Genomic DNA, 27,885 nt, shown 5'->3' on the forward strand with positions numbered 1-27,885 from the left:
TTTTTAAAGTATATGTAAACCTAATAACAAATCTTATGTAATCGATTGCACTGAAGTGTTACCACACACACACAAACACACACACACACACACAAACACACTACGATTCCGTACTTGCCAAATATGCTGCAGACAGCTCCCTGCACTGAGTTTGGCTGCAACCATTTTAACTGTGGGCAGCTGAAACGGCTGCCTGTTTACTTCCTGGATTTACAGACACCTCCAACTCTCATTAGTCCTATTATGACTCACCCCCCTTCCTTCCAAGTAAACTCTTATGAGAATGAGAGAGCTGTGCATGATGTCATAAGCCTAGGTTTTTTACCAGACAAAAAATAAAATAAAACAGGAAGTGGTCTATATAAAAAAAAAAAAAAAAAATAAACACCCACACACGATTAGAAATGTGTTGTCTGGGAAAAAAAATCCTGCTCCTAAAAGTCTCTTGTCAAAAATATATGAACTTTGATTTGACCCCACTTACTAGAAAGTCAAATGTTCCTGAAATTATCGTTTTTGAACAAAATTTCTGCTAGTGTACAGCCAGCTTTAGCAACCACAGATGTTGGTAAAGATAAAAAAAAAAACTTCCCAAAGGTTCAAGCCTTATAACTGTAGTCAGGTATAAATTGAAAGAGCGCCTGTAGACTTAAAAAAATAAAATAAAAAAACAAAAATAACCCCCCCCCCCCCACACTGCCTTTTACGAGTTATAAAAGATATATTTAGAAAGGGAATGGTGATCTTATTCCACCATAACATCAAATACCATCCATGAAAAGGTGTGGTATTCTTGCTTGAATACCTTTGCTTGTCAAACCTGCAAGTGGGCATATACATGCCGAGAGGCTGATGTGGGCTACAGCAAAGGTGGTCTCTGGCATCACATGGAGTGAAGGAATTTACAATATAGACACACAGTAGGTGAACCCCGATGGAAGTTTAGCAACGGCTTCCAGAAGAAACATTTGTGATTTTTGCCATTAAAGCATCTAAACACCAAAAAAAAAAAATATATTGACGAATGCCCCGCCACCACATTTAAGGATTGGTAAACTTGAACATATTAGTTTTGTTCTGGGATTTAGAGATCATTTAAGGTCCAACATCTTTCTGCCTTTCCCAGAACATAGTGTGGAGGTGAAATGATTCCCATGTAAAAGGTTTACCTAGAGCTGCCCATACACTAGTAGGGGTTCGTACAAACATTTGTATGAAAATTCTCAATCAATGATTTGACGAATTGTTCAGTAATTTGTTTGCTTTCAACATTCTACGAGTGTATGGCCAGCTCCACTTATTCCCATTATATGGCTTTCAAGCCAATAGGCAAATGAAGACAGTGGAGTAGGCCTTCACCCTTTCACTGACAAAATTTGGATCGCCAGAGATTCTACCGCAAACTTACTGGAAAACAACATAATCCCATAAAATGTCAAACTACATTGTGTAAATAACATGCATCCGGACATAAACCTGTGCATAAAGACTGAAGTTGTTGGAAACTAAATGGATGTACACCAAACCCCCTGCCATTTTAATAAAAAAAAAAAAAAAAAAAAAAAAAAAAAAGACTGGCTGTACAGAATTAAATCATTTGGCACACAATACCCAGCCTGGTGTATTGCTTTAAACATACAGGAGTTAGCCAATAATGTATCTTACTGAATTATAAACATTTCAATTGTGCAGACTGGGCACATACCATTCTCCACGGCTCGTTTCAGGTTGTCCAACATGCAGTCATAGTGCACCCGACACAAAACCTTCTCCTCCACCAGAGCAAACTCCTCCCCTGTGGACAGCTGCCTTTTACAGGAATAACAGGCAAAGCATGCCAAGTGGTAGACGTTACCCTTCGCCCGCCTCACCCAGTCTGTGGAGTGGATGTGCCTGCCACAACGCGAACACCGCGTTCCATATCGCCTACATGAGGGAAAGAAAAAAAAGAGAGGGTAGGTAAAAAAATAAAAATAAAGATGGAAAGAGGTCATCTTAGACAGTCTAAGGCCCAACTCCAGCTTACAAATTCTGCTTATTCTCACTCCCCTTTTATTACAAGCACTTATTTTTGACAGGTACCCACTCATATCACCTAGGCAATCAGCAGGCGCCAACAACCTCCTGGGACACATCACAGGAGGCCATTCAGTGCAGGTCATGAATGCACAGCAGGGAGCCAGCTATGAAGGTGCAGAGGTCAACATGGCAGCACTGGGTACTTGAAGACTCATCCATTGAAGTCTATGGAACCACAAAAAAAGTCTCTGGACTTTTCCATAAAATGCACAGATGTGACCCATAGGAAACAAAAGTTAAATGGACTGCAGTGTGTTTCTACAAAACAATACACAGATGAAAACCAGGCCTAAAGTAGTTACAGAACAAAATAAAAATAAAGTTTTCCTGATTTTTGGCTACAGGGTTTAAGCCAAATTGATAAAAGCGAGCTGTTGCAAGCACCTTTGGCAGGGTTGATACTATGATTTCTTCAAACCATTGTAATTGTCACATTTGGGAAGGGAAAAAGACCCAGGGGCAAGTCCTACTTGCCCATAAATGCAGTAGTGCATTTAGGTTTTGTGCTGCCCTAGGCCTGACTAAACTCATGTACCCCCCCCCCCCAATCTAAGTATGACCCACTCCTATTGGTCAAGGCCACACCGCTTGCCGTTTAAGACCTGCCTTGAAATTTTCAAGAAGGGACACTGGTTCTGAGGGCCTGTGGGGAGGCGGCAAAGTATTCTCTTAATTTGCATAGATTTCCAGACATGACCGTGACCTCTGGAGGCAGGGAGCGGGCCTAAACAGGAAGACATGATGGGGGGGGGAGCCAATTACCACCTTCAAGCAAGCTCCATTTTTCAACCGAGGCCTATATACACACACATATATATATATGCCTCAGTCTAAAATTAATTGGAGCTTGTAATTGTACATACCGTATATACTCGAGTATAAGCCGAGATTTTCAGCCTCTTTTTTGAGGCTGAAAGTGCCCCCCTCGGCTTATACTCGAGTCATCGCTGTCTGCCTGCTCGATCAGCGTGTCGAGCAGACAGACAGCGGACATTCTACCCTTCAAACGCCGCGCCTCCGCCTGTGATAGGCGGAACACTGAATTTCCCAGCAGCCTGTGTTCCGCCTATCACGGACATCGTCTCATCCTCGTACTACGGACGAGGATGAGACGATGTCCGTGATAGGCGGAACACAGGCTGCTGGGAAATTCAGTGTTCCGCCTATCACAGGCGAAGGCGGAGGCGCGGCTTTTGAATTTTAGAATGGCCGCCGAGGCGCCGACGAAGAGCGGCGATCCTGGCAAGGCACGGGACGGAGGCAAGGCACGGGACGGGACGGAGGCAAGGCATGGCACGGGACGGAGGCAAGGAGGCAAGGCACGGGACGGAGGCTCGGGACGGAGGCTCGGGACACAGGTAGGCTGGACACACACACACACACACACACACACACACACAGGGATGGATGGATGGAGACACACACACACAGGGATGGATGGATACACACACACAGGGATGGATGGATGGATGGATGGAGACACACACAGGGATGGATGGATGGACACACACACACACAGGGATGGATGGATGGATGGACACACACACACACAGGGATGGATGGATGGATGGACACACACACACACACAGGGATGGATGGATGGATGGACACACACACACACACAGGGATGGATGGATGGATGGACACACACACACACACAGGGATGGATGGATGGATGGATGGACACACGGACACACAGGGATGGACGGACACACAGGGATGGACGGACACACAGGGATGGACGGACACACACACAGGGATGGACAGGCATGTCTCACCCTCGGCTTATACACGAGTCAATAAGTTTGCCAGTTTTTTTGGGGGTAAATTGGGGGCCTCGGCTTATATTCGGGTCGGCCTATACTCGAGTATATACGGTAGACTGGGGTGGCTTTCTAAATCTCTCCACACACACGTTGCTAACAAGAACAACGATACATTCCATACAGTTAGCAGTCATAGCCGAAACTGGCAGATCATTTGTACCTGAAATAATCGAGCTTGCAAAAAATATCTTTGTCTTTGATATAACAGCTTGTATGTCTTCCCAGTGAAGTCCGGCATACACTACAGGACAGACAGCGCACGTGCCAACACAAGTCGTTTACCTGGGGAAGACAAAGAAGGTGGTTATACAAACTCTGGAGCTCAGGGGTACAAAATCTGTAGAAGAAAAAAAAAAGGTTAAAAAAAAAAAAAAAAAAAAAAAAAAAAAAAAAAGAGTGGCTGGGTTTTATGCTCATGACAAAATTTCTACATGTACACAAGGATGGTCCTGATGTTCGAGGTGGAGCTTTTACCTTTCTATTTTTCGGGTGCGTCAGGCAGCGTGATTGAAGATGATCGTGGGACACTTCATTTTTAATAAAAAGGAATTGCCAAACCCTTTTTGGTGACTGGGTAGTGTTAAAGTGTACCCAAAACCCATTCACATTGGGTGGGGAATCTGGGAGCCCATTGTTAAAGGGGGCTTCCAGATTCCAATAAGCCCCCGACAACCAATGGCCAGGATGAGGCTCACGTCTCCATCAACATGGGGACAAGGTGCTGTGGGGGGGCATGTGACCTGGTATGGTTCGGGGGGGGGGGGGAATGGCAGGGATGGTTGTTAGGTCCAATATTCATTATTGGAGGGCATGCTTCTGCAGTCAGCGATCCATTTTTCCCAGGTTAGGGCAAAGGGTTTTGTAGATATATTGGCTTTGATAAACGATAATTCTATTAGGAAATGCAAGTTGAGTAACCAAATGGAGTTTTAGGAAGGGAGGGTGGGGCTTGGTTTCCATTTTTCCCAATTGCCAGACAAGCTGCTATTAGTATTTGTGTTACCAATGCTTGCAGACAGGGGTGGACTGACCATTGGGCCACTCAGGGGCCCCAAAGTTGCCAGCCTCAGTAAAACCATGGAAAGTATGTAAAAATCAGTTTTTTTTTTTTTACATCCGTCTCTGAAATGTCCCTTACTGACATCCTTTTGGTCTAAAAATCCAGAGATTATAGCTGCCCCACCTCTCCAGTACCTTCTCAGGCAATAGAAACACGTCTGTGTATACTGTGTGATTGTATACCGTGTGTACGTGTTTGTTTCTACTGTGTGGCCCCATAATGTCGGATTGCCTGGGGGCCCCATAATCTCCTATTGCCCGGGGGCCCCATGAGTTGTCAGTCCGCCCCTGCTTGCAGAAGTCTAGGCCAAGTGGGAATTGATAGTCCCAGGAGTAGGTCCAGTGGGGACATTGGGATGGTTATGTCTCACACAGATTAATTTCCCCACTCCTCCTTCCCCCCCCCCCCATAGCTTTTGATGGGTGAGCAGTCCCACCAGATTGTCACGGCCTCACCAACATTTTGGGTGAAGTGGAGGGGTAAATCCTTACCAGTCTAAGGAAGATTTCATTTTAAGCATTAAATTTAATGCTCCTGGGAAAAAAAAAAAAATTGTATTTAAAAATTTTGCATCGATACGCATCACCTGGACCAGTACCAGGGTCCCCCATACACTTTATGGCAATAACTTGCATCTAAGCCTTTAAAAATTAGCACTTTTGATTTCTCATGTCCCATAGACTTCAATAAGGTTCACATATCCTGGTGCAAACCGAAGCAGGGGTGTTCTGCCCATCCCCTACTTGTGTCATACATAGCAAAAAGAAAACCTTTACTCGTGGATGGACAAAAGGCTCAAAATTTAGGAAGCAGCAGGGGCATTTCAGACTGATGCATTTAAGGCGGTGAAAAAATAAATAAATTCCATCCTGACTAGTCTCCCAGTTCCTGCCACTGAAAAACATCACTATAGCATGATGCAGTATTGGCCAGGTGATGAGCGGTGCCTGATTACCTCCAGACATCCAATCTGTTTCAGACCAGAGAAGGGAGTTTCTCATGGTCTGAGTCCTTCAGGTGCCTTTTGGCAAACTATAGGCAGGCTGTCATGTGCCTTTTACTGAGCGGGGGCTTCTGTCTAGCCACTCTACCATACAGGCCTGATTAGTGAAGTGCTGCAGAGATGGTTGTACTACTGGAAGGTTCACCTCTAGAAAAACGCTGGGGCTCCGTCAGTGTCCATCAGATTCTTGTTCACCTCCCTGACCAAGGCCCTCCTCCCCCAATCACTCAGTTTGGCCCGGTCAATGAAGAATCCTGGTGGTTCCAAAGTTATTCCATTTATGGCTAATGGAGGCCACTGTGTTCATTGGGACCATCAATGCTACAGAAATTTCTCTTTACCATTCCCCGATCTGTGCCTTGATACAATCCTGTCTCGGAGGTCTACCGACAATTTCTTAGAATTCATGGCTTAGTTTGTGCTCAGACATGCGCTGTGGGACCTTATACAGACAGGTGTGCACCTTTCTAAAATGATGTCCAATCAACTGAATTTACCAAAGGTGGACTCCAATCAAGTTGTAGAAACATCTCAAGGATGATCACTGGAAACAGGATGTGAATACATTCTGGATGCACTGCAAGGCTGGGTTCTCATTGGAGAACGCAGCAACTCACAGCAGAGGTCCAGTGCATCTCCATTCACCATTTCAGCCCAAAACTTGGACTTAATTCAGGCCATAAGATGCACAGGGCTCCTGTGCAATTTGCACCGGAGCCGCTGTGGAGATGTGTCAACCGGCTCAATAGAGTGCTGGTCACAATCTCCTGCTATGCGAAGAACCCACATTTAGGTCACAATAGTGTGAACCCAGTCTAAAGTAGATCTAAAAAGCCCAAAACCCTTTCTCTTTTGGATCAAGTGGACAGGAAATAAAAACACCTGTTAGCCCATCTGTGCCTCCATATTCACCCTCTCCTTTCATCCCGTTTACCGTTATCATTGAAAGTAAAAGAAAATCCCAAATTTTGGGTTTGTCCCCCAGAGAGTAGAGTGAAATCTTCCAATAGGGACAATTAATTTCAGGTGATCTGGGAGGTCCCAAGGGATTCCCTCTTTACTTCCTGCTTTGCCAATGGAAATCGGAAGAAGGTAAATTTCCCCGATGGGACACTAATAAAAAAATAAAAAATAAATAAATAAAAAACACTTTTCTTGGGGGGCCCCCACCCCCATGCAGTTTTGCTCTGCACCTGCTCTGAGACATACAATAATTAGCAGCTAGATTCAAAATCAGTTTACTGAATCATATCAGGAAGCTATTTGGTTGTCAGAGGTTACAGTGTATCATTACCACTCACCGACTGGTTGCTAGAGGTTACAGCACACATTACGGCTCACTGATTAGTTGCTAGAGCACATGATTTCTGCTTGTTGATTGGTTGTTAGAGATTACTGTGAATATGACCTCAGGGGGGGCATGATATACATATCAATGCCACCGGCCTCCGCTATTTACATATGAATGTCACCGCTACTTACACATCAATGGCGGTAATTTACATGTAAACACAGGGTCTGAGGGTGAGTTATCTGTACACAATAGGGTAGCATTTGTAGCAGCACTTCACACTGAGATATTGGGACACAGCACAGGACTAAAACCTCAAAGAATGAGGGAATTTAAACCAGGATAGTTGGCAAGTATGAGGCAGCTACTTTGGGCCCCACAACAATGACAGGGCCCAGGGCAGCTGCCCCTTTTGCCCTGCTTTAAAAACTACCCTGATTGAAGGGGAATAAAAAAATAATAATAATAAAGTGCTCTAATCTACGAATGGGCCATTTATTCACAGTTCTGCTTTAAGCAGCCACATGAGTTTTCCTCATTGGTATAATAGAAAAAGAAAAAAAAAAAAGTGCAAGTATCTGTTAGAGATGTCTACAGCTAAAAAACAAAAAAATTGTTAAAGCACATACATTACATAAATCAAATACCAGGCAAACATGTTTTCCTAATCGAAGAATCTGTCTTGATCTACAAAGGGTCTAACAGGCTGTTTTACCTTCAGCCAATATTGCCAAGCTGCAAGGACTTGAAAAATGCAATACCAAACACCCACACCCATCTGTCTGATCTGCCAAAAATCTGACAATTCAGGAGCACAGCCAATCAAAAATAAAAGAATTGCAGACTGAACACCTACACACGATCTTCACTATCCACAACCAATCCTCCATTAAAAATGTAAATACTCTAAACAAAAAAAAAAAAAAACAAAAAAAAAAAAGGAAGGGAAAGACTTGTCAGAGTTGCTGTACTTCATATCGCTATACTTTGCATTGTGCCTTAGTAAATTAACCTGGAGAAAAAAAAAAAAAAAAGGGGGCAAAAAAAAGACTTTCATAATATTACAAGTGTTTTTCAAGGATTGCCTGAAGTCCTAACGGTGTGGGAGGAGACAATGGCTCAGGTAGACAAGACTAGCATTGATGATAGACTGTGCTGAAGAGTTTTCAGCAATTTTGGCTTGATGAAGCTTTCTACAAAGGAGTCAGACATCATAAAGGCACTGAAACATCTGTCTGCCCCGATGTAAATTTTAAAAAGGATGACTGCAGTTTGCATTCTTCTACGAGACTGAACCATCTACATTTGTGTCAGGATAACTCAAGATCAAAACTACACACGGAGGAAAGAAGTGCTAAAACTCACATCATGATGGAACATCCTGGCACCTGGAGACTGGCAAAATGTCAACCATTCCTTTAAAAACTCTTGGTCCCATCCCCTCTTATCCTAAGCCTCTGTACCACCATTTAGCATATCATATGGATTAAAAAAAAAAAAAAAAAAAAAGGGAATAGTGCAGCCACCCTCAGTTATAGACTTCTAGTCAAATGAACTGATGCCTATTAGTGCTGCTAAGCATGGGCTGGACAGTCAAGCGTCTATGACCACTAGTCACAAAAGCTGAAAGACATTGTTAATGCTCTTCTACTAAAAGTTCAAGAAGCATTAATGGCTACAATAGAAGTTGACTAGTAGTGGCCAAGAGGTACTTCTGCATTACCACAGCACTACCTACCTGGGAGCCACGTTCTCCCTATGTGCATCTCCAAGTACCCCAGTTTCTTACCACACTCAAAAACAGGCAGGTAGGTCAAGTACGCCTAGTGTGATGCACTCACCTGCCACACTATTAGGTACACCATACCAATACTGGGTTGGACCCCCTTTTGCCTTCACAACTGCCTTCTTTGTGGCATAGATGCTACAAGGTGTTGGAAACCTCCCTCAGATTTTGGTCCATAGTGACATGATAGTATCACTTAGCTGCTGCAGATCTGTCAGCTGCACATCCATGATGCAAATTTCCTGTTCCACCACATCCCAAAGGTGCTCTATTGGATGAGATTTGGTGACTGGAGGCCATTGGAGTACAGGGACCTCATTGTCATGTTCAAGAAACCAGTGGTGAGATTATTTCGGAGCTTTGTGACATGGTGCATTGCTACTGTAAGGAGCCATCAGAAGATGGGTACACTGTAGTCATAAAGGATGGACATGGTCAGCAACAATACTTTAGGTAGGCTGTGGTGTTTAAACGATGCTCAAATGGTACGAAGTGGCTCAAATGGTGTAAAAAATAAATAAATCCCCCAAACCAATACACCACCAGCCTGAACCATTGTTACAAGGCAGGACAGATTCATGCTTTCATATTGTTTTTACGCAAAATTCTGACCCTACCATCTGAATGTCGCAGGTGAAAGCGAGACTCAGACCAGGCAATGTTTCCAATCTTCTAAAAACCAACTTTGGTGAACCTGTGTGAATTGTAGCCTCAGTTTCCTGTTCTTAGGAGTGGCACCTGGTGCCACCAAACTTATGCTTGAAGAGGCTTAAGCCCCATACACAGGGCCGCTGATAGGGCAGTACAGCCAGCCCTGTTGTACTGGGCCCAGCCCCCATCAGCTCCACAGGGGGGCCCGGGCAAATTTACAGTTAATTTATGCATATAAAAATTTCAAAACCATTCCCCCGCGATTACTTGCTGAGCGAAGGGGGTTTCTAATTACATTTTCCTGGGCCTCATCTAGTGTACAGATAGGCCTAGGAGATGAGCGCAGCGTTCGGACTATTTTTCCTTTTTCGGGCGCATTACATGAAGCCGCCCCGCACATTGTTCTGCTAGCTAATTAGTCCCGGCTGCCGCTGCCCACTGCCTTACCTGGCGGAGTGATACTACGAGGCTCCGATTAGCTCCGCCTCTCATTTTCCTTTGCCGACTGCAAAGACTCAGGCAAGGCGACAGGCGGCTCAGTGGATGAAAGATAGGCTGCAATGATGGGAGCAAGAACCTGGAGGACACATGCACTGCACACAGTGAGTGGAGCACAGAAGTTGAATCCTTCACTGCGTCTCACTTAGGTACAGCATAGCTGGTCATGATTATCAGCATTATGACACTCACTCACGCAGGCAGCACAGTCAGCATGTGTTCTGTCATGGATCTGTTACAGTGTGTCCTATTGCTGTTTGGTGCTTACTTTGTTATGGCTGTATTGGGTTATAGTTACTGTACACACAGTACAGCCATAAGTTAACAAAGTCAGCACCCAAAAGCCAAGTGACACTGAGATCCATGACAGAGCACATGCTGACTGTGCTGCCTGCGCAATTTTCATAATGCTAATCATAAGACGCAGTGTGATGTTACTTTACACTTGCATTTGGGAGGGGGGGCAGTAAACATGTTCCCCCCCCCCCCCAACCACCCCCTTTAACCGCTTCCTGTCCAGCAACATACTGGTACATTGCTGGATTGGAAGGGTGATATCTTTGTCATCGCTGCAGCAATGATCAAGATAACATTTTTTAGCCAGGACGAGTCTGCACAAAGTAAAAGTAATCCTAGTGGCTAAGAAGCCCCTGGATTACTTTTACAGGCAGTGGAAGGGGGTTCCACCACCGTCCATCCATCACCTTTATTGGGCTCTCCCGTGCCAACAGGGGTCCCATTAAAGATGTGAGCAGCAACATCTAGTTCCTGGGACACAGTATGCGTGCATATGTAAACATTGACAAATCTGCAGAGGTTGGGTCAGGGAAGGAGCCAGGGGGGGGGGGGGGGGGGGGGTCAAGGGTGGGTTTAAAAGGGGCCCCGTCAGGTAGGCTGTACGGGGCCCCATGATTTCTAACAGCGGCCCTGCCCATACACGCTATCAGTTTTTCCTTCAGATTTACCAAAACCATATAATATGGGAGGTACAATCTTAGGAGTTTCAATTTGTATGCAATCAGGTAGGCCCTTGCACTACATGGTTTTGGTAAACCTGAAGGAAAAAAACTTCAGCAGAAAATCTGATAGCGTGTATGGGGCATTAGAATAGACATGCTCCTCTATTGTGGGGATCCTAAGCTTAGTCTCCCCAGGCAAGTAATGCTTTGCATCCCTTTAAATTAGGCTGAAGTGGAAAACAATACACAGACCCCACAGAATACTATCAGTCAGTAAATCTCATCCAAAACCTGCTGCATTAAAATAACCGAAAAGCAACAAGAAATCATGCAGATCCCATTCTGTCCAAGGAATACAGACAGAAGATCCAGGAAACAAGCAATCTGTACAGAAGGCCAACTCATGATATGCAGCAAATATTTGTTACCATGAAGGTCACATCCATAATGCAAAATAGATCACTGAAGAGCATTAATAATAAAATTTTTATATATATATATATATATATATATATATATATATATATATATATATATATATATATATATATATATATATATATATATATATATATATATATATACATACATACATATACATACATACACATACATACACACACACATACACACTATTAAATAGGTAAGTTTCTTTTAGAGAGAATCCAATGAGATTAAAAAATTCATCATGTGGCAAAGTTATCGAACCTTACCGTCATAATAGCTTTGTGTATTGAGCCTCATGTCCATTAAAGTGGAAGAAAAGTCAACTATACCCGTTCTTAAAAAATGTTCCCTCCTCCTAATACACTTTGAAAAAAAAACATCAGATCTCAAATATGGGGGGGGGGGGGAAATCATGCCGAATATCTATACTGATATGGACTGGGTAATGTGTTAGGAATGAAAGGATGCCACATAGTTTCATGGAAGTGAAAAATGCTAGCCATCGTATTCATACAGCTTCAGCACCCACGGCTTTCAGAAAACACAAATGGTGACTGCACCCAATTGGATACAGTCACTGCTCATACAATAACTTTCTACCTGGCTCAGCTGAAACCCACAGGAGGGAAGCCAGACAAAATGTAAGCCATCTATGGGCAGCAATAGGCAGCCTAGAGCACATGTTGATCTTTGTCTACAGAGAGCACTGTAGGCATGCTGCACCATTAGGGTACATATAGTCAGATTTTAAATAAAGACAAAAAAAAAAAAAAACACACACACACACACACACACACACACACACACACACACACACACACACACACACACACACACACACACACACAAAATTGCAATGAGATGATAAATTTGACCCCCCCCCCCATGTACACCTACAAACCTGTAAATAGGACAGAGGCTAGGGGTGCCTGGAGCTGTGGCTTATTGACCTGTCATTTGATATTGGCTGAAACATTCCATGCCCAATGCAAGGCCATTTGACAGCCAAGTTGACACCAACAAACCTTTTCGGCTATATTGAAGATTGGCATTCTGACTACCACTGCAAGGTGGCCAGCCTTTGCCAACCACCAATGTAAAAAAGAACACAATTTTCACACTGGGTCACAATGACAACATTTTAGTAGGGGTTCCCTTGAGAACTAAAGGTTTCCTCTGGGATAGTTTGGTTAAAAGGTTCATATACACAGACAGACACGTTATATTTACCTGCTCTGGGAAAGAGTTTTGCACAGAACAGTCCCATTTCTCCTCTTCTGGGGTGCCCTGCCTGTGCTCCTCCCCTTTATTGGGTGCCACCAAGGAAAGCCACTTTCCGTGGGGCACACATGCAGACAGACTCCCGAGTCTATTGACACACAGACTCAGCCCCACCCCCATGTCACTTGATCTGGTTGACAGCAGCAGGAGCCAATGCGGAGAGAGAGTGGCTGGAGCTGCTGGGCTCCTGCACATCGCTGGATTGGATCAGGCAAGAATAAAAAAAAAAAAAAAAAAAAAAAAAAAAAAAGATAGTGTATACAATTGTGACACAGGTCCTTGTGATTGAATGTTATTAAAACAAATAACTTTCATTTTCAATCTGCAGTGCTGCAAGTCTGTAAATGCAATATGGCATCCTGGAGTACTGTACACAGCGTGTACCGACCACACCCCATAAACATTCCCAGCTTGTGTGATTGGTGAGACAATTTTCCCAGAAGTCTGCCTAAGATACCAGTCACATTTCAGGCATCCCCTGAAACAAAAAAGTCATTTTTGTGACAATTAGACACTGAAGTGCTCCAGTTTCTATCGAAACAGAAGCCCAAATCACAAATTTTTGTGCAAATAGGCTACATAGACTTCAAACTTTGCAGTTTGTCTATACAATGTTTGCATCGTACATCCAAGACCAGCGAGACCTTTATCCTACGGCATGTTCCACCCTACCAGAGCCTCCAGCAAAATCCCTGTTTATTTCTGTATCCTGGAATGTATGTGGATTCCAAAAAGGGAAGAGGGTTGGAATTTTTACACGTCTCCATTGGAGTGTGGAAACTTGCTTATGATCCGTTATAACATTTTTTACTTGCATGTGCGGTGAAGGGAGTGTGCGATCAGCACAATGACCGACTGTTTATAGCACAAGGATCAGCCCAGAGTGCAAGCTTGTAATTGCAACTGTAACACTGTGCTGCACGGTATTGCATGGACTATACAGAGATTAGAGTGATAGATGTTCTCTATACAGTTTCCCAGAACTGTGATAGTTTGCAAAAAATAAAAATAAAGATTTAGGTGGTCTAAACACGTGAAAAAGAAAGCACAGCAATAACTAGACTTAAGACTACAAATTTACAATTCTATAAATTTTATGTAGCGGATGACATTTGGGATCAAATTTCACACGCATTGTAAATTTCGTTTTTGCCTCAGGACCCTACAGTACTAAGGGTTAATTATGTAGGTAGGCCTTAACACCAGGCTGTGTTTAGAAGTTCTGGTGAGCGATGGGGTGCACATGACAGGCTAGAACCAGGCCTGGTTGGATGTTTGGGTATGGCCCTCTCGGAGCCAATCAGCAGGAGTGCCGGGGTCCGCTGAGGAGTCTGGGAGGGGGTACTTAAAGCGGAGGTCCACCCTAAAGTGGAGCTTCCGCTCATTGGAACCCTCCCCCCCTCCGGCGCCACAATTGGCACCTTTCAGGGGGGAGGGGGGTGCAGGTACCTGTACAGTGCAGATATCTGCACCCACTTCCTGCGTAGATTCTGCAGAAGGTACGCCCCTTTCCGCAGAATCTACGCCCTTTCCGAAGGTCCCCCGCTGTCTGCTGGGAAACACACAGATCCCAGAGACAGCCGGGACCATCCTTATTGCGCAGCGCGACTCGCGCATGCGCAGTAGGGAGTCGGGAAGGCTCCACTTCCTGATTCCCATACCCAAGATGGCGGCGGCAGCACCTGAGAGACGATCGAGAGATCGGCTTCGGGTGCCGACATCGCGGGCGCGCTGGGTGGGTAAGTGTCATTATTTTAAAAGTCAGCAGCTGCAGTATTTGTAGCTGCTGGCTTTTTTAAAAAAAAAAAAATAAATAATAATTAAAAAAAAAAGCGCCGGACTCCCGCTTTAAGCAGGTGCGGGTCATGTGTTCGGGATTCCGGAGTTGTTCGCGAGACCCTGTTCTGGTTCCAGGACCGGGGTATCCCCGTAAGGGGGCCCCCCCCCCCCCCCGTCACAGGGTGCTCGACATCCCATGGCATGTTCCTGTCAGTGGCCCCTAATAGACCTGCCTGGTCTGGGGTAGGGATCCGTCTGTACCCGAGTCTCGGAGCTGGCTGTTCCAAGGCGCTGTAACTGAGGGAGGATTCAAAGTGTCCGGGTGTGCTCTCAGCTTGGAGGGACACCACAACTCGTGGAAGTGAAGGGGGGGGGGGGGGTTGGGGGCGTCAAGTGGCATCCTGAGAAGTGCCTGTTACTAAGTTGGGAAGGACGGACATTGATGAGTTCACACTTTTCCAGTACCTCAGTGGAAGCGGGAAATGTTCCAGGTGTGATTGGAAAAAAAGGTTCCTGTTCAGCTTCAGTTGATTGACTCAAAACTTGAATAATGTGTTGACTGCCATGATCTCTGGCTAGAGGTCTGTTCAGCCTTGAAGTACCCAGCTGCGAGTAGCTGCTCTCTGGGTGGAAGTAGAGACTTTGTTAAACCTGCAGTTCAAGGTGCCAAAGTTCTTCACCCGTGCCCTCTGTTCCCAAAGAGACTGTTTTGTGAAAGTTCTACTGCAAAATAAAACCTTTTGAAAGGACTTTATGTCAGTGTACAAGTCCTTGGGTATCAACCCTGGGAACCCATAGACGTGGAGGAGCAGGTCAAGAAGGTAAATTGGTAAGCCCATTCAGTCAAGGCCACCCTGCACCGGGTTATGGCCGCTACATTTACTATGAGTACTGACATTTTCTATTTTAGTGTACAGGGACATGCATACCATTTTTTTTTTTTTTTATTATTATAAAAAAAAGGGGAAATTTAGCAAGTGTTAGTGATGCAATGGCTAAAATAGTTAAAAAGTAACTCCACTTTATTGGGGGGGGGGGGGGGGTTAACACCCCACACAATCCCCTCTGGGTGTTCAATGTACATTATAAGGATTTTAACAAAAACTTTGTTGCAGATACCTACCTTTTATTATTCTAGAGACATAGCCGTTTGTTGGTCTGTGTACATGTGTAAAATGAATCTGTATGGCAGTAATTTTATAATCAGCTGAATGGTTCCAATGTGGAAATCTGCTGGGCCTGCATTATTATTCAGGATTTATGTAGCGCCAACAGTTTACGCAGTGCTTTACAATATGAGGGCAGACAGTACACTTACAATACAAATCAATACAGGAGGGATCAGAGGGCCCTGCTCGTTAGAGCTTATAATCTAGAAGGGAATCCCTTTAGATGTGATTTCCTATTGAGTATTGCACCAAAAATAAAAAATAAATGTTGCAGGAGATGCCTGAAATGCGACTTGTATCTTAGTGCAGACTTCTGGGAAAACCAGTGAGCCAATCACACAAGCATAAAATAGTTTTTTTTGGGGGGGGGGGGTCGGGGAGTCGTTAGGCTGTGCTGGGTCAGACTGCAGTTCGGTTGAATCCCAGACAGGTGGCAACCCTTACAGCTCGGGTTTTGATTTGTGTCTGGGATTCAGTCCGCCCAAGATCCAGACACAATATAAAGAAAGGAACGTGGCTCATAGCAGGGCCTGATAGGAGGGTGAGGGGGCACTTTGAGGTTTGACTTGAAGAAAAAAAAAAAAAAGTGGCAATCCTATGTGCAGATCACATGCAATGTCTGTGTGATGAGAAGTCAATTTTGCATTGCATTCATGCAGGACCCTTTTTTTGCCATATCACAATCAGATCGCATGAATGAATGACTTGTATAGCGCTACCCATGCAAAATGAATCGCCTCAGGGCGCTTTCTTGCCACCAGAGTCCATCTGTAGCTTTTGTGTGGTCCTTACCCCGTAAGGTCCTGGCCCGCTTACAAACACATACAACATTGACATACACACATATTAAGGCCAATTTTTATTTTTTATTTTTTTATTTTTTTAGACAAGGTCTAATTAACCTACCAGCATGTCTTTGGAGTGTGGGAGGAAACCGGAGTACCCGGAGGAAACCCATGCAGGCACAGGGAGAACATGCAAACTCCAGCCAGAGGGTGTCGTGGTTGGGATTTGAACCAGCGACCCTATTGCCGCTAGGTGAAAGTGCTACCCACTACACCACTGTGCTGCATGGGTGTGCACTACAATGTGATCCAATTCCTGACATCTGGGGGTGTCATTACATAGTAGGAGGTTGAAAAAAAGACACAAGTCCAACCTATGTGTGTGATTATATGTCAGTATTACATTGTATATCCCTGTATGTTGCGGTCATTCAGGTGCTTATCTAATAGTTTCTTGAAACTATCAATGCTCCCCGCTGAGACCACTGCCTGCGGAAGGGAATTCCACATCCTTGCCGCTCTTACAGTAAAGAACCCTCTATGTAGTTTAAGGTTAAACCTCTTTTCTTCTCATTTTAAGAAGTGGCCACAAATCTTGTTAAACTCCCTTTTGCAAAAATGTTTTATCCCCATTGTGGGGTCACCAGTACGGTATTTGTATATTGAAATCATATCCCCTCTCAAGCGCCTCTTCTCCAGAGAGAATACGTTCAGTGCTCACAACCTTTCCTCTAACTAATATCCTGCAGACCCTTTATTAGCTTTGTTGCCCCTCTTTGTACTCGCTCCATTTCCAGTACATCCTTCCTGAGGACTGGTGCCCAGAACTGGACAGCATACTCCAGGTGCGGCCGGACCAGAGTCTTGTAGAGCGGAATAATCATTTTATCTCTGGAGTTGATCCCCTTTTTAATGCAAATATTCTGCTTGCTTTGTTAGCAGCAGCTTGGCATTGGATGCCATTGCTGAGCCTATCATCTACTAGGACCCCCAGGTCCTTTTCCATCCTAGATTCCCCCAGTATATAGAGGACATTCATATTTTTGCCACCCAAAATGTATTGTTTTACATTAACTTTCTATTGACACCTGCAGCGGTTTGTATAAGGCAGTGTGAACTGCCTGTGAGTTCTACGTAATGCGGGAACGAAAAAAAAAAAAAAAAAAGAAAGGGCCAACAAACCACACACCCCATTAAAAAAATTACAATATAGCGCAATAAATTATACATACATTTTTCTCCCCACACCTGTCCCAATAAGGGTTTGGGGGGGTGGGAATAAGCCCAAAAGCGTTAATACACAACACCAAAACTTGGAGAAAGTTGCCAGCCCAGAAGGCAACCGGTATAGTAAGAAGTCAAATACACAATTACTTCTAAAGCTGGCCATACACCATACAATTTTCTTATTCAATTTCCTTTACATTTACCTTCAACTGTAGTACAAGGGCCTGTCTGATTGCACACAAACTGAAAGTGTTCAGATTTGACCTCATATTATATGGTTTTGGTAAATCTAAAGGAAATCTATAGAAGAAAATTGTATAATGTATGGCCAGCCTAAATCACAAATGTCGATTTGTAGCTGCTCAACGTCAGAGCAAGCAGCATGAACAGGCCAGTTTACCATCAAAAGGTTCATTTGCACAGATGGTTCATTTTTGTAGGTCAAAATGAGTCCAAGGTAAACCAAATACAACAAATTTAGCAAATCGAAGTCTGTTCAGAACGGCATTTAGTAGACAGAAAAATAAATACACCAATCAGCAAGCTCTGCAGGGTGTAAAAACCTAGGCGGTAGAAGTCACGCAACTTCTAAGTAGCAATTCAGGACAAAAAGCATAAGACTTTAATGGAGCTATGGTGTATTTAACAGCTGTTCCAGCAAACACCTTGTTGAGAAGCAGTAGATGCTCAGTAGTGTCAATACCTTACAGGGAAAAGTTGTAATTGTACAAATCAGAAAATTCAAGAAACGGGCAGATTGTCTCTTTAGTAAGCCCAAGCCAAATGCCAAAGTGTTAGTCTGAAGTGATGCACATTATATACACAGTTATTGTCACACTGCCCTCTGCGCATCTTTAAACCAGTTCATTAAAAAAAAAAAAAAAAAAAAAAGTAAGGGACAGCAAAGCAGAGTTTGGCTCTGGCTACAGAGCACTCATTGCCATCATTCACCTAATCACTGTAGTGGCCTTGTTGCTTATATAGTGTACATGCGATCTCAGAGGATTCATTGCAGGAGACTTGACCATCCCAACTGAACACAAAAGCTTGATTCCTCAACACTTCAGAGTTTTAACACAGTACAGTACCCTTTTATTCCAGATCAGTCTCAGGGGCCAGAGACCAACTCCTCTCCCCACCCCGAGTAATTATTCAAAAGCCATCAATACCATCCATCTGATCCCTACAGCAGCATTATTGCTGAAGTCAGATACCATTTGGTATTTAGCTGGGACTTAAACCCCTTCATGCCCAAGTCTTTTTCTGGCATCTGTTGCCAGCAAGTTAAAATCTGTATTTTTGCTAGAAAATTGCTTAGAACCCCCAAACATTACACAGTGCTTTGCAAAAGTATTCACCGCCTTAGCTTTTTACCCATTTTGTTACATTACAGCCTTTAGTTCAATGTTTTTTTTTAATCTGAATTATGTGATGGATCAGAACACAATTAGTCCAAATTTGTGAAGTAAAATATATACATAAAACCATTTTTGATAATGGCATGTATGTATGCATTCACCCCCTTTGTTATGAAGCCCATAAAAAGCTCTGGTGCAACATACATATATTTTCAAAAGGCCCCAGAGGCTGCCAAGCAAGAGGCACCACTAACCAAACACTGCCATGAAGATCAAGGAACTCTCCAACCGCGCAAGGGACAATGTTGTTGAGAAGTAAAAGTCAGGGTTAGGTTATATTAAAAAAAAAAAAAAAAATCTTTGATGATCCCTAGGAGCACCATCAAATCCATCATAACCAAATGGAAAGAACATGGCACAACAGCAAACCTGCCAAGAGATAGCCGCACACCAAAACTCACGGACCGGGCAAAGAGGGCATTAAACAGAGAGGCAGCACAGAGACCTAAGGTAACCCTGGGGAGCTGCAGAGTTCCACAGCAAAGATTGGAGTATCTGTACATAGGAAGACAATAAGCCGTACGCTCCATAGAGTTGGGCTTTATGGAAGGAGAAGGAGGAGAAGGAGAAGGAAGGCATGTGGGAGACGCCCAAAGTGTATGGAGGAAGGGGCTCCGGTCTGACAAGACTAAAATGTAACTTCTTTGGCCAAAGAAAATGCTATATCTGGTGCAAACCCAACACATTACCCAAAGAACACCATCCAAAGAACACCATTCAGCAGTCGGACTGGGAAACTGGTCAGAGTTGAGGGAAAGATGGATGTTGCTAAATACAGGAATATTCTTGAGCAAAACCTGTACCACATGGATTTGAGGCTAGGACGGAGGTTCACCTTCCAGCAGGACAATGACCCCAAACACACTGCTAAAGCAAAACTTGAGTGGTTTAACCACTTGGGATCCGCGCTATTGCCAAATGACGGCATTAGCGCGGATCTACTTTTCCGGGACTACGTCTATTGACGTCGTCCCGGGTACGAGCGGCCTGCGCGCGCCCTGAGGGGCGCGCTCTGTGATCGGCGAGTCCGTGAGACTCGCCTGATCACCGATCCGTGCTAGGGGTCGATCCCGACCCCTTATCACGTGATCAGCTGTCAGCCAATGACAGCTGATCATGTGATAGAACGGAGCCGGTAATCGGCTATTATTCCTCCTCGCGCTGACACCGCAAGGAGAGAAAAAAAAAAGCCGATCACCGGCGGCCGTGATCGGGACATCAGTCCCGATCATGGCCAGCAATACAGCTGACCACCTGCCCCCTGCCAGTGCCCACCTGCCCACCGCAGTGCCATCCTGAATAAAAGTAAGTGCCCCCCATCAGTGCCACCCAGCAGTGCCCACAGTGCCACCCACAGTGCCCACAATGTGCCTCAAAGGTGCTGCACCCCAGTGCCGCCCATCAGTGCCCAGCAGTGCCACCTATCAGTCCCATCTATCAGTGGTACCTATCAGTGCCCATCCGTGCCACCCATCCGTGCCACTTATCCGTGCCACTTATCCATGCCATCTTATCTTTGCCCATCAGTGCCCATCCGTGCCACCCATCCGTGCCACTTATCCGTGCCACTTATCCGTGCCATCTTATCTGTGCCCATCTTTGCCCATCAGTGCCCACCAATGCAGCCCATCAGTGCCCACCAATGCAGCCCATCAGTGCCCACCAATGCAGCCCATCAGTGCCCACCAATGCAGCCCATCAGTGCCCACCAATGCAGCCCATCAGTGCCCACCAATGCAGCCCATCAGTGCCGCCTAATCAGCGCACTTCAATGAAGGAGAAAAATGACCCGTTTGCAAAATTTTATAACAAACTATTAAAACATGATTTTTTTTTTTTGCATCTTTTTTTGTTTGTTTAGAAAAAAATACAACTCCGAGCTGTAACTAAATACCACCAAAAGAAAGCTCTATTTGTGGGAAAAAAATGATAAAAATTTCATTTGGGTACAGTGTTGTATGCCCACGCAATTGTCATTCAAAATGCATCAGCGCTGAAAGCTGAAAATTGGTCTGGGACTGAGGGGGGTTTAAGTGCCCAGTAAGCAAGTGGTTAAAAAGGAAACATGTAAATGTGTTGGAATGGTCAAAGCCCAGACCTCAATCCAATGGGGGAGAAAAAAAAATAAATCACAAGCACAAACCATCCAACTTGAAGGAGCTGGAGCAGTTTTGCAAGGAGGAATGGGCAAAAGTCCCAGTGGTAAAATGTGGCAAGTTCATAGAGACTTATCCAAAGTGACTGGGAGCCGTGATAGCCGCAAAAGTTGGCTCTACAAAGTATTGACTTTAGGGGGGGTGGTTATGCACATTGATTCTTATTTTGTCCTATTTGTTTGCTTCACAATATAAAAAAATTCTTCAAAGTTGTGGGAATGTTCTGTAAATTAAATGATGCAAATCCTCAAACAATCCATGTTAATTCCAGGTTGCAAGGGAAAAAAAAAAATTATATTATATTAATATATATATATATATATATATATATATATATATATATATATATATATATATATATATATATATATATATATATAGTAGACATTGCAATATATTTTAGATTTCTATTTCAATATATTATTATTTCAATATATTATTTTATTTCTAAAAGACCCCAAAATGCCTCCTCTGTACCAAAAAGCATTCAAAGTGCCAAATTTGGCTGTTTGAGTGCTGTCATTTTTAAATCTGGCGCCTTTAAGTCCTCCGTAAGCCGGAAGTGATGTCATTGCGCAAGTCCCCTTCTGCTGCTTGTAATAAGAGCCGGTTGACCACAGTTATTACTGTAAGTCGACCATCCTTAAAAAAAAAAAAAAAAAAATACACCACACACCATTCAGGTTGTAGGTGGGCACAGGCATATCTATCAATACTACAATACACCTACACTGAAAAGACTTCATAGGGCTAAAAGGTGATCACTTGTGGAAGAGTTCTCCTTAAATTTCAGGACTTACCTTGAGCAGGTATTTATCTACAATCTCCATGCCACAGCTGCTGCAGATACTTTTTCCTTGAGTAAGACCAGAGGATGGCATGGAGTGAGGAGAGGATGAGGACCCTGGAGACAGAGGAACTGATGAACACGAATCTTCATCCAGAGTAGCACCCGGACTTCCCTGGAGCTAGAGAAGAAAAAAAAATAAAAAAAAATTACTATGAGCAAAACACCACATTGCTTATTCTAGTACCATCATCTTTATAGGCTGGCCTTTACAGTATTGGTAAAGAATGTACATCTACAGCATGTTTACTGCATGGCATTCCAAATCCCCCATCATTGGTCATCACCACATTACTGGGTTTTGGTGCAGCTTAGGAATCCTTGTTTACTTCTCCCCCCTACATCTGCTCTTTTGGTTTTACTTTGTTGGACCGCGTGAGAAGCAGGCATGTACTGGCCATCGGGACTTCCGGGAGTTTCCCGGTGGGCCGATGGCTCGGTGGGACACTCAAAATGTATATGGGCCGGTCTGGATGAAGTCCAGGGCCATATTTCTGTCCCAGTCCAGTCCTGATGAGAAGTGTAATCAAAGGAAGCATTCTCATTTCCCAAATTCAGAAGTAAAAAAACTCCTAGAAAGTAGAGAGATTACACTTTAGAGATCTTGTGGATGTCAAGAGTTGTACCATAAAGTGAAGCTTGACAAAGCAGTCAATTGCTTGTCAAAGGCTTATTATCAATGTATTGATTCAAAATCCTCAGTGGGAGTGTGCTGCTAAATTTTCCAATACCCAGTATCCAAAAATTCTAACCGATTAAAAGAAAAACCCACTGGCTCTCTACATGGTTTTATGCTGATATAATGACACATGAAACCAACTCAAAAAAACAAATCCAGGTCTTGGCCCCTAGAATAGAACTTAAATCATTGTATGACCGTTAATTTTATGCGAGATGCGGTCTCAACGATCAATGGCTCCACTCACAAGCTCTGACCAACAGCTCGTGAGTGGAGCCGTTGATCTCAGAGACCGCATCGCAGTCGGAATATCGCCTAGTGTTGGAGAGTGAGGGCCAATTCCTCTGGGCTGTTTGCCGGGATCACGGATAATCAGGTAGTGACGGGAGACTGTTCCTGCAAACCTCCTCGTCATTGAGGCTGCACAACGCATTTCACCTCTTATCATAAAGGTAATGAGGGTTGACTCCATTCATTGAGTAGGGACCTTCACTTTCTATATGACTAGTTTGAGCACACAATCAACATTTGCTCACTATTGTGTGACATTTCGACAAAGAGAACGTTTATATCTGAAGGAAGAATTCATCTAATTCAATATTATTGGACTTTATCCATTTATTTACAAATTATATGGTCATTGACACTTTTTTTATTACTGTGGATTTTTATTAGTTCCATTGCTAGCACTGTTTCAGGATTAGTTCCTGTGGCACCACTTTTTCATAAATATTCTTCTGTCCAAAAGTTCTGCGCCAGCATCTTCTGGGTGCTGGTCTTCAGACCTCTTCATTGAGCAGCATGGATTGATGTTTCTCCTGTGCATGCAGAGGAGCCAGTCCTCCCGGCACCGCACTGTAAACTGCACATGCACAGCTCAGTGCCAGAGAAGACAGTTAGCAGGCATGTAGAGACATTTTATCGCCAAAGACTGTGCATTCTTCTGTAATGAAAGCCCAACTAATCACTGTAGGTCACCATTGGAGGTGTATTGGATACAGGTGTGGCACAGTCGTGGGGGGGGGGGGGCACAAGAGTTTTTCCTTTTTAGTTGTACTTTAAAGTAGCACCCAAGTTCCGCTGTTGGGGGGGGGGGGGAATCCTCCAACCCCATCCCCCCCCCCCACAGAACTTTGGTGCGACTTTAAAGCACAACTTTTTTCTTTCTACATTTGTATAGAGGAGCAACAAGGGGGTTAGAACTTCTCTTGGGTATTTAGTGCTCCCCCCACCAGACTGTGCCACACCTTTATCCAATAAACCTCCAATGGTGAAGCATGACCTACAGTGATGTCAAATATGGACAGCACCATACAAAAAATAGTTTTTGCAAAAGATCCATGTAAAATCTGATAAAAAAAAGCCAACATGTCAGGGACATGTCCCCCATTTTCCAAGCAGAAACAGACCTTGAGAAAGGGGACAGGTGTTCTAAAACACTGGTGGATTTTAATTTACAAAGATTTCAGTAAATACTATTTTGCAATCCATAGTGCTGGCCATCTTCTGTCCATTGAGGTTTTTGTTTCCATCTGTCCCAGTCAGGGAGATTTACTCTCTCCAAATTATTCTGATCAAGGTCATCAGTAATGAATGAGGATAAATCCCAAATTTTGAGTTGCCCCCAGAAGAGGCAAAATCTTCCAGTAGGGCTCCTGGTTTCTGTGACAGCTGTCCAAGAAATGATTTCCTGGAGACAGAAAGTGAAGGAAAATCTGGGACAGATTATTATTTTTTTTTTTTTAAACGCTTTTGCCAGTTGCATATTTCCCCTAAAGATAAGCGTTTGCCTTTAGCTATAGTTTTCAATGGGGAAGGTTTGGAAAAAAATGTACCTCGCTTCCGGTTTTGCAAACCACATAGAAGCGAAGGCAAATCTCTCAGCAGGACCACAGGCAGCAATACAAACCTGAGGCCCCTTTCACACAGGGGCGGTGCGGGCGTCGGCGGTAAAGCGCCGCTATTTTTAGCTGCGCTTTACCGTCGTTTTAGCAGCAGTCTGCGGGCGCTAGCGGGGTGGTTTTAACCCCCGCCAGCGGCCGAAAAAGGGTTAAAACCGCCCGCATAGCGCCGCTGCAGCGGCGCTTTGCCGGCGGTATTGCCGCGCTGTCCCATTGATTTCAATGAGTAGGAGCGGTGAATACACCACTCCAAAGATGCGGCTAGCAGGACTTTCACTGTCCTGCCAGCGCACCGCTCCCTCTGGCTTTCACACTGGAGTGAAAGGGGGCCGGTTTTTTTCAGGCGCTACACAGGCGCTATTTTTAGCGCTGTAACGCCTGAAAACCGCCCCAGTGTGAAAGGGGCCTGACAGTGCTAAGAGATTATAAAATTCTGTTTCTCTTTAAGAGCCGTTCACACTATGCATGCATTCACATTTTTAACAGCCTATTCACTTCAATTGGATGCCAAAAACATGCAGGATTGTGCAAAAGTACAGCAGACGTGACTGAGAATCACACAGCACCAAGCCACATGATACTGTGGTACCATGCATTTGTGGATGCAAATGCACAAGCATTTGGTAGATGCATTTGGGGTGCCATCCACATGCATCTAGATAAGGCAGCGCATTACCATTAGATACAGGAAAATGCACACTTCCCACGCTGCAAGTGATGTGAATAAGCCTGATCTATTTTTGTTTCCTATAGAAAAACACCACACTTCAAGGACGCTAAATGGCCAATATAGTATGACAAACGAGACAGTATGTTGAAATACACCATGTTGTCAAAAGCATTGGGACATCTACCCTTACATGCACTTTAAAGGCATCCCAGTCTTAGTCCTTAGGTTTCAATATTGAGTTGGCCCACCGTTTGCAACAATAACAGCTTCAACTCTTCTGGGAAGGCTGAGAGGACACCTTTGGGATGAATTAGAACGAAGACTGCAAGCCAGGACTTCGACCAACATCAATGCCTGACCTCACAAATGATCTTCTGGAAGAATGATCAAACATTCCCATAGACACTCCTAAACCTTGTGGACGGCCTTCCCAGAAGAGCTGAAGCTGTTATAGATGCAAAGGGTGGGCCAACTCAATATTGAACTCTATGGACTAAGACTGCGATGCCATTAAATTTCATGCACGTGTAAAGCCAATACTTTTGACAATATAATGTTTCTGTACCCCCTCCTTAGGCATTGTGTCCATTAGTATGTTGAGACCATTTGTATTCTTCTAGCAAAGCTAGAACTCAGTTACCCTAATTGTGTAGTTATACGTGCATCACAAGTCTCCCATTGCTGCACCCCAATAATGCCACCTATCATGCCTTCCAGCTGGGCACAATTGTTTTTAAACTCACAATTGCATCCTGGAATGTTGCATTGATGCACATGAAGTAAAACGTGTAGGAAGGAAAAAAAATAAAAATGCGAGCAGGCAGGATTTTTCTTAACTGCCTGTCCCTCCATAATATGGGCAATGCGAAGATAAATGAATGCCTGATGTCTAAAGACACCACAGCACTGGAGAGTATGGTTTGTAGCACATTTTAAAAAGGGTGTTGCACCCCAACAAGTTAATGCAAGTAGTTGCTTTAAGGAGTGCGCTACTGCAACAAAACGCAAAGTACATTTTGACCCCAAGGTGTATCGTTTTTCAGAACCTGTAATTTTGGATAGTAGAGTATGGAAGGGTTACACCTCGTCACTACTGCTGCTGTGTTCTCATCAAGTAAAAATGTCCCTCTATATGACCTGGTGACCATTTTCCCCATCATCACTGTACACATACTGCTGCCACAACCAAGGTATCCACCGCTTCAGGAGGAAGTCGTGTTTACAGTAATGGTGGTCTCTGCGGCAGAGTCGCCACGAGATCACCGTTATCACCCCCTCCCGCTGCTTACTGAAGCCATCGGCAGTGGCAATCGGGACCTTTAAGTAGCCGGGTGTGGAGACGAGTGAAGGGAAGATGGCCCCCACCCGTCTCCATACTATAGCAGGACAGAAGCGACGTCAAAATGTAACTTCTGCCCATGCGACTTAAAAAAGGGAAATTTTTTTCAAATGACTTTTTTTAATGCATTTTAGTCCAAACATGAGATCTGAGGACTTTTTGACTCCAGATCTCATTTAAAGAGGAGCTGCACCTTATGAAAAATGTATTAAAAGTCAGCAGCTACAAAGACTGCAGCGGCTGACTTTTAATAAATGGACACTTACCTGTCCCAGGGTCCAGCGATGTCGGCAGCAGATGACGAGTGATGGCTCATCTCTCGGCTGCCCCTGCCGCCATCCTCTGTCAGGGAATCAGAAAGTGATGCGTTGCGGCTTCACTGCCCGGTTCCCTACTGCGCATGTGCGAGTCGTGCTGCGCGTCTTCACTGGTCCCCGTTGTGTCCTGGAAACACTGCGAACACTCCCCCCCCCCCCCATCTGCAGCTAGCTGGAAGTGAATGCAGATCCCTGTATTATAAAGGTATCTGCACCCCCCTGAAAGGTGCCAATTGTGGAACCGGAGGGGGGGTTCCGATGAGGGAAGTTCCACTTTAGGGTGGAGCTCCATTTTAAGGAGGTCTTGTCATACTTTTTTTTTAATATAACAAAGGGATGTTTACATTTCTTGTAATAAAAAAAATTAAAAAAAAAAAATGTGGGTCACTTTTTTATTCCTATTTTTTTTTAAAACAAATACGAACTTTTTTTTAAAGCACCCCATCCTACCGAGCTCACATACAAAAGCATACGCGACTTGCGCCCGCATATGAAAACGGTGCTCAAACTACAGATGTGAGGTATTGCCGCAAACGTTAGAGCGAGAGCAATAATTCTTGCCCTAGACCTCCTCTAACTCCAAACATGCAACCTGTAGATTTTTTTTTTTTTTTTTTTTTTTTACACGTCACCCATGGAGATTTGAGGGTAAAAGTTTGATGGCATTCCACGAGCGGGTGCAGTTTTGAAGCGTGACATGTTGGGTATCAATTTACT

General features: G+C 44.2%; 1 protein-coding gene across 3 annotated transcripts in view; it reads right to left on the reverse strand.

Annotated features, from left to right (window-relative positions):
• Positions 1-27,885, reverse strand: part of LHX8 (LIM homeobox 8) — a 66,641-nt gene that overhangs the window by 12,289 nt on the left and 26,467 nt on the right. For all 3 annotated transcript variants that reach the window (XM_077450439.1, XM_077450437.1, XM_077450438.1), the window contains 3 exons: positions 22,216-22,383; positions 4,066-4,187; positions 1,706-1,926 (listed from right to left, as the gene is read on the reverse strand). In XM_077450439.1, the coding sequence (XP_077306565.1) occupies positions 1,706-1,926; positions 4,066-4,187; positions 22,216-22,383 (511 nt within the window). The remainder of the gene's footprint in view (positions 1-1,705; positions 1,927-4,065; positions 4,188-22,215; positions 22,384-27,885) is intronic.

Source organism: Lithobates pipiens, unplaced genomic scaffold (genome assembly GCF_037356315.1).
Source record: "Lithobates pipiens isolate NorthernLeopardFrog02 unplaced genomic scaffold, aLitPip1_a1.2 Scaffold_23, whole genome shotgun sequence".
In the NCBI taxonomy this organism is placed as follows: Eukaryota; Metazoa; Chordata; class Amphibia; order Anura; family Ranidae; genus Lithobates; species Lithobates pipiens.